Source organism: Gouania willdenowi, chromosome 14, assembly GCF_900634775.1.
Source record: "Gouania willdenowi chromosome 14, fGouWil2.1, whole genome shotgun sequence".
Classification (NCBI taxonomy): Eukaryota; Metazoa; Chordata; class Actinopteri; order Blenniiformes; family Gobiesocidae; genus Gouania; species Gouania willdenowi.
Window position 1 is genome coordinate 2,945,396 of NC_041057.1, and position 8,138 is coordinate 2,953,533.

General features: G+C 32.9%; 1 protein-coding gene across 1 annotated transcript in view; it reads left to right on the forward strand.

The window, feature by feature from the left end:
• The window catches only part of lrch2 (leucine-rich repeats and calponin homology (CH) domain containing 2), a 28,425-nt gene extending 20,287 nt beyond the window's left edge, over positions 1-8,138 (forward strand). The window contains exons 15-21 of the mRNA XM_028466533.1: positions 373-513; positions 601-651; positions 746-809; positions 1,551-1,663; positions 3,009-3,146; positions 6,362-6,439; positions 7,378-8,138. Of these exons, the coding sequence (XP_028322334.1) occupies positions 373-513; positions 601-651; positions 746-809; positions 1,551-1,663; positions 3,009-3,146; positions 6,362-6,439; positions 7,378-7,497 (705 nt within the window). The 3' untranslated portion in view covers positions 7,498-8,138. The remainder of the gene's footprint in view (positions 1-372; positions 514-600; positions 652-745; positions 810-1,550; positions 1,664-3,008; positions 3,147-6,361; positions 6,440-7,377) is intronic.

Below are 8,138 nucleotides of genomic sequence, written 5' to 3' on the forward strand. Positions count from 1 at the left end.
ATTGAGAAAAAAAAAAAGAACGTGAAAATCTAAAAAACACACGAAAATCTAAGAAAAAATCGCGAAAATTAAAAAAATACAGGTAAAAATTAAAAAAATACAGGTAAAAATTAAAAAAACTTAAAAATCTAAAAACACGTGAAAATCTAAAAACACGTGAAAATCTAAAAACACGTGAACATCTAAGAACATGTGAAAATCTAAAAAACCACGTGAAAATCTAAAAAAAAAAAAACACGTAAAAATCTAAAAACACATGAAAATCTAAAAAGAAAACACGTACAAATCTAAAAACACATGAAAATCTAAAAACACACCCTCACACCGCATGCCTTCGCTCTTATTTAAACCCGTTTGATCTCCTCCGTGCAGCCCTCGTCCTCCTCCTCCTTTGATGGAAGTCTGAAGTCTCAACATTCCGACTCTGAACCAAAGTGGCCTGAAGTCGCTCCCATCCTCAATCAGAACGAAGAGCGAAGACGCAACAAGTATCTGAGAAAAGATTATTTAAAGGCAAGCACGCGTTAGTCAGTCATGTGATCGGATTGTTTTTCTATAAACAACGTAAATAAATGTTTGTTTTTTTCCTCCTCCTGACAGTATAAGTGTCAGAGTGCTCGGAAAAACTCCAGCGGGAACGAAGAATGTGAGGTATGTGTGTCTTCTCTTTACTAATGTAATGTAATGTAATTTAATGTAATGTAATGTAATGTAATTTAATGTTTATAACTTGTGTTGCTCTCAGGACGGTCTGCGTAACGCTGACTTCAGCAACACGTTGACAGTGTTTGGACTGAAGCCGAGATCAGGTGATCAACTCACATCTATACATATTTACATACTGTATATATATATATATACATATTTACATACTATATATAAATATATAAATATATATAATATTATTTAAGCATCAGGAACATTTATGTTTTATTATTTAGTGCATTTTGTAGAAAGTTGTGGTGTTTCTATGAAGAAAATAAAGTCATGGGAATAAACTTGTATTATAACAAGAATAAAATCTAAATATTACAAGTAGAACTTTCTCTTAAAATTATGACTTAATTCTCATAAAATAACGACTTTCTTTCTGTAATAATATGACTTTATTCACAAATTATTAGAAGTTTTTTTCTTCTTCTCATGAAAAATAAAGTCGTATTATCATGGGAATAAACTTGTAATATTATGAGAATAAACTTGTGATTTTACCAGAATAAACTTGTAATATTATGAGAATAAACTTGTAATATTATGAGGGAAAAATCAAAATATTATGAGTAGATTATATTATGACTTCATTCTCACAAAACAATTACTTTCTTCTTGTAATATTGTGACTTTATTCACAAAATATTACACATTTTTTTCTTCTCGTAAAATACATATTTTTTTTATTGTAGTATTATGACTTTTTTCTATTCTTTAGGACTTTATTCTCATCATTACAAGTTTTTCCTCATAAATCATATTTTACTTTCCACAGTCATGGAACACAACAGATGAACAGAGTCAGAAACATTTATAAAGCCTTCTTTGTTTTATTGCAGCGTTCAGCAGAGGAAGTAAACAGGAGTTGAGCTCCACTGAGCCCAGCTTCACCATGAGGAGGAAGATGGAACATCTGAGAGAGGAACTAGAACAGATCGGACTATTACGGCAGGTCAGACACTCAGTATATTCAGATTGGAAATATAATAACATTCATCAAATAGGACAGGAAACAACAAAGGCTGGATGTTTTTCTTTTGTCTTTTTCTGTGTTTTTCTTTCATTTTGTGTCTTTGTTTTGTCTTTTTGTGTTTTTCTCTCATTTTTGTATATTTCTACTGTTGTTTTGTACGTTTTTCTGTCATTTTCTGTATTTTTGTATTCATTTTGTGCATTTTTGTTGTACTTTCATATATAATTTGCTATAATTTTGTCTGTTTTTGTTGTCATTTTGTTAGTCATTTCGTGCATTTGTTGTAACATTGTGTTTTTAGAGAATTTTTTGTGTGTTTTGTTGTCATTTTGTGAATTTTTCTATGATTTTGTGAATTTTTGTTGTCATAATGTGTGTTTTTTTGTATTCTCTTGGGGGTTTTTACGAGTAATTGTGTTCATTTTAATTGTCATATTGTATTTTTGGAGTCATTTTTGTATGTTTCTACTATTGTTTTGTATGTTTTTCTGTCAGTTTCTGTATTTTTGTATTTATTTTGTATATTTTTCTCTAATTTTACGTGTGTTTGTTGTCTTTTAGTCTGGTTTTGTCGTCGTTTTGTATGTTTTTCTGTCATTTTGTGGGTGTTTGTAGACGTCTTGTGTGTTTTGTGACTCCTCTTGTGCATTTCAGTTGTACTTTAATATATATTTTTCTGTAATTGTGTGTATTTTTGTTGTCATTTTGCGTGTTTTGTGAGTCGCTTTGTGCATTTGTTGTAACATTGTGTTTTTAGAGAAAGTTTTGTGTATTTTTACTGTTGTTTTGTATAATTTTCTACAATGTTATGTATTTTAGTTGTCATTTTGTATATTCTCCTATCATTTTGTGTATTTTTGGAGTTGTCTTGTGTATTTTGTGAGTAATTTGTGTATTTTTGCTGTCAGATTGTGTTTTTGGAGTCATTTTTGGATAGCATTTGTTGTCATTTTGTATATCTTTCTATCATTTTGTGTATTTCTGTTGTCATGTTTTGTACTTTCTGCTGTTTTGTGTATTTTTCTGTCATTTTGTCTCTTTTATTGTTGTTTTGTGCATCTTCTTGCTGCTTTTTTTTAACAACATTTAGTTGATATTTTGTGCCGAAGCCTTTATTTTAACTCATATTATTTAAAAAAACATCTATAACTTCTTGATTAAAGATTAATTAGAAAATGTCAGTAATAGTGCAACACTTACTAATCTGTTTTGTGAAGTAGTTGACCCAGAGACTTATGTGTATGCAGCTCTCCCAGCCTCTGTAAGATGGTGTATGTTATATATTATATGTAATGTATTGGTATATTTGTGTGTATTTGTGCAGAACATTGAGTCCAGACTGAAGGTGTTGCTTCCAGACGACGTTGGAGCGGCTCTGATGGACGGAGTGGTTCTTTGTCATTTAGCCAATCACATCAGTCCTCGCTCTGTGTCCAGCATCCACGTACCATCACCTGCAGTGGTGACAATCACTCTTTATTTTCATTCAGTCTAACTTTACATTGCTTCTTATGTAGGGACACATGGTTCCATTTCATCATTTTTCTCTGTTTAGAGCAGTATTTCCCAAATGGGGGTACGTGTACCCCTAGGTGTACGCGATGGCACTACAGGGGGTACTAGAGAGAGAGAAGGGAAAATTGACAAATTGAAAGCATTAGAAATCTAGGCTTTTATGATGTTTGTTTTCAGTTAAAAATGATACAAATACTAAATACTACTCACAAAACGACAACAAAAACACAGAAAATAAGTAAAAAAAAATATACTGAATAATAGGGATGTAACGATTAATCGTAAGGCAGTTAAAAATCGATTCATAGGTATCACGTTTCACATCAATACTGTAAAAATTTAATCGCAGTACTTTTTTTTAAAGTCCAATTTTTAAGGCACAAAATACATTTTCAGTTGCACTTTTAAAAAGAAAAAGAACTATTATGCAGTTTTGCATTGTTTACTATAGAACCAGAATTTAAATTAATAGGCTTCTTCTTCATTTGTATTATTCCTTTATTAATTTAATTCAAGATTTATTTTTAGTTGAATTGCATTGTTTTGAATAGTTTATCAAGGGATTCTTTTGACAATGAAAAATAAAAGGAAAATAGTACAGTATTTTCTAAGGAATAATTTGTGAGAGAATCGTATCGTGAACCCAGTATCGTGAATCGAATCGTATCGGGAGTTGAGTGAATCGTTACATCCCTCGTGAATAATAATAAAAAGAACAGACCAACAACTGCAAAATACAAAAAAGAAAGCAGCAACACACAAAACAACAAAAATGAGAGAAAAATGCACAAGATCACTACAAATTAAAATAGACAAAAATAATAGAGAAACGTCATAGGAAACAACCAACACACACACACACACACACGCACGCACGCACGCACGCACGCACGCACGCACGCACGCACACACTCACACACACACACACACACACACACACACACACACACACACACACACACACACACACAGAGAGAATAATTTAAATATTACCAACAAAACACAAAAACACACAAAATAGGAGAAAAATATACTGAATAATGAAAACAACAGACAAACAAAATACACTAAATTACAGTGACACAAAAAATGATGATAGAAATGATTTTGAGTAGAACATGAACTGAAAATACAGGAAATGGCTGTAAATGATAAAAACAATAGAAATAAATCTAAATACTGTTTCAATCACTTATTTACAAAATGAGATTCTTTAAAATGTGTGTTATCACTCATTTATTCCATCATTATGATTTATAGAGCCAAAAAAGTTTGGGAACCACTGGTTTAAAGGGGACATATATCATGCTAAATCCCTTAAATGCATTTTGTTGTATATTTAGAGTGCTTAGAAGTACAGAAAAAATCAAATTAGTCTCTTCAGGAGCTCCGTAGATATCTTTATATTCTGTTTTGCTCATATTTTTCAATCTGTTTCGATTTTTCTATTCTCTATTACGTTTTTTGAACTATTACATCACAGTATTTGCAGCGGAACTGCCAAATTAGTACATCAACTCCAGGTCCAACACTTCGAGCAATCCGCCATTTTTATTTCTCGCTTTTATTTTGTAGTCCAAGCTCAAGGATGCTGAAGTTATGAGAGGATAAGTCAAAATGTTGGGTTGTTGGATGTAGTAACCCACACGCTTCATTACACCGTCTCCCAGCATCAGAACCTTTTCAAAGTGCCTGGTTGAGTTTTATTTTTTATAGAAATGTACCACATCTGTGGATAAGGTCATTTTTGTGTGTGTGAAGCACTTCAATGATGACTGCTTCATCAACCTCCACCAGTATAAAGAAGGATTTACAGAAAGACTTTGTCTGATTGAGGGTTCAATTCCTTCTATCTTTGGAGACGATGAACAGAGCACTTCGGTAAGATGTAAATGACACTAAAAAGTGTGATGATAAGACGTCCCTGTCATTGTTTTGTTAGCATTAGCAGTTGCACCGTCTTCATATGTTAGCGCTGTGTGCTCGTTTTAGATCCTTGATGATATGGCCTGCGTGATTTAATTTAAGTCTAAAGTTTTCATTAGTCATTTCATTTTGACGTTTTTGTCTCCGAAAAGACTGTATTAAAATGCATTTCGTGACGTTAGCTTGGCGCTAGCGTTAGCTCGGTGCTTGTGTTAGCTCACTTGTTAGGGTTCTGCAGGTTCATCATCTTCATTTTCATCTCGCTCCGCCGGGTCAGACTCTGGCTGGAACATGTAAGGCTGGATGGACAAGTCTAACGTTGTTGATATTTTGTAAATAATCTCTGAATAAAAAGGTTATGAGCCGCTACATAGCCGTATCTCTTCTATCAAACTACAAAAATGGCCGAGCAGGGTGGAGTTGAACCGAGTGTCACCTGAAGAGGGGGCGGGGTATGGAGTGTCTCATTTGCATTTAAAGAGACCGCACCAAAACGAGTTGCTCTCAGAATCACATCAGAAAAGGGGTAGAAAAGGGGTGGAGCTATAATAATGAGGAATTCAGACCCAAGCATTGCAGTTCTGCTTTATATAGACCACAACTGTATGATTTATATGTAAAAAGGAAGGATTTAAAACCATGATATGTACCCTTTAAAGGACTTCAACTCCCTTAAAAACTCCCTTAAATCCTATCAAACATGCTAACTGGGGTTAATCAAGTCAGAAACCATTAATGATTTTATATTTATATGCTTCTGTTGATTTATGTATGGCCTGATTACCTCATTTGTGTTTGCTACGCGTGCTGTGACGTGTAATTGTGGAAAAAATGTTTCCATTTCAATATAGAAACGTCTGAAAAACCAGTGATATTTGAGTGTTTTTTATATATATTTAGATTTTGCACATTTCTAAGGGTAATGGAAACCAGCTACTGACAGTTAGTGACGCTTTATAATCCATTATTATAATTAAACTGTAATAGCAGCGTTCAACCCTTAGAGGGCAGTAACGCTGACATTTTACAGCTGAACACACTAAATTAAAATACTTTTACTAAAATGTTAAAAGTTGTTCTAGGATCAATCAACAGCACTATTTAATACCCAAATACATACTGTATGTATTCAGTATATACAGTATATGGGTTTGGGGTTTACTTCCTCTTTAAATAGATAAAGTTATAGTTTGAGGAGAATTTGTGTTTGTAGAATAATGAATTGTTTCTCTGCAGCCAAAGCTCAGCATGGCTAAATGCCGTCGGAACGTGGAGAACTTTCTGGATGCCTGCAAGAGGCTGGGAGTCCCACAGGTACACACACACACACACACACTTGTTTTTCATTACATTATGAGTGCGCAAAGCGAACAATCGAGCGTTTCTAGGGGAAAGATTTGTCTAAAAAAAATATTCATAAATATATCCACAATATTCACGTTTTTCAGATTTTAAAGTTTTTTTTTAGATTTTCATGTGTTTTTTAATATTATTTTCACGTGTTTTTTAAGATTTTAATGTTTTTTTCCGATTTTCAGATGTTTGTAAGATTTTCACGTTTTTTCTAATTTTCACATTTTTTCTAATTTTCACATTTTTTCTAATTTTCATATTTTTTTTAAGATTTCTTCATGTTTTTTGGATTTTCAAATGTTTAGAAGATTTCCACGCATTTTTTAGATTTACAAGTGTTTTTTTATTCATGTGGGTTTTTTTTTCTTGTTTTCACGTGTTTTTTAATATTTTAATGTGTTTTTTTTTAGATTATCATGTGGTTTTTTATTTTCACGTTTTTTTTCTTCAATTTTTTTTCCAATTTACGCACGATTTTTTTTTAGATTTTTTTCATTTCTATTTTCACATGTTTTTTTTTTTATGTTTTTATGTGTTTTTTAAGATTTTCAGATGTTTATAAGATTTCTCCATGTTTTTTAGATTTTCAAATGTTTAGAAGATTTCCATGCGTTTTTTAGATTTACAAGTGATTTTTTTTAGATATTCACTTGTTTTTTTTTTCAGATTTTCAAGTTTTTTTTTAGATTAACATGTTTTTTTTATTTTCACATGTTTTTTTTTTTCCAATTTTTTTTGCCAATTTCCACACGATTATTTTTAGATTTTTATGTTCTTTTTTATTTATATATACATAATTGAACACTAATTATGTACGTGAAAAGTCTAAAGAAAATACATGTGAAAATTGTGGCTATATTTGTGAACATATTTGAGACGTATGTTTCCATGGCAACCAGGACCACCTGTGTCTCCCTCATCACATCCTGGAGGAGCGCGGTCTGATGAGGGTGGGGGTGACGGTCCAGGCCCTCCTGGATCTGTCTCCATCAAAGCCCACACAGGTGTCGTCTCTCTGACGCCGGCCTAGACCACGCCCCCCCTGAACACACCTCAGAGAGCACCTTAGGGCGAGGACCCTTTAGGAGTCTGCTGCTGCTGCCTGACTGAAACAGGAAGTGGATTCATGTGAATCCCGCCTCCTTAGATGATGTCATCCAGACCAGAGCTTCCACTTCAATGATCCTTAGTGCTGCCGTGTGTGCGTGTGTATGTGCGTGTGTGTGTGTGTGTGTGTGTGTGTGTGAGTGTGTTTCCTCATGAGCTTCAGACATTTTTTTTTTTGCAGCCAAACATGAAATGGATTTATTTCGTGATGATTGTCGCCCCAAATGAACCTAAATGCATCGACTAAAGAGACTTTTCATTTGTAGCATTTTTTACATTTTTTATTTCAAGTATAAGTATATTTTTAAACACCAATTTAACACGTTTTTTCTAACTTCTTTTTACAGTACTGTTTGCATTATTTCAGGGAAACATAAGAAATCGTGTATCATTTGACTTAATGTGTGTTTCTTAGTTAACATATGGAGATTTACAAAACATGTGAGATTCAAACAAACCTTTCCAATGGGACGTACGTGCAGAAACAACACAAATATGCAAAGCTGATTTTTTTTTTTTTTTTAAATCAGCAAAAATACAGCGCAAAACTTAA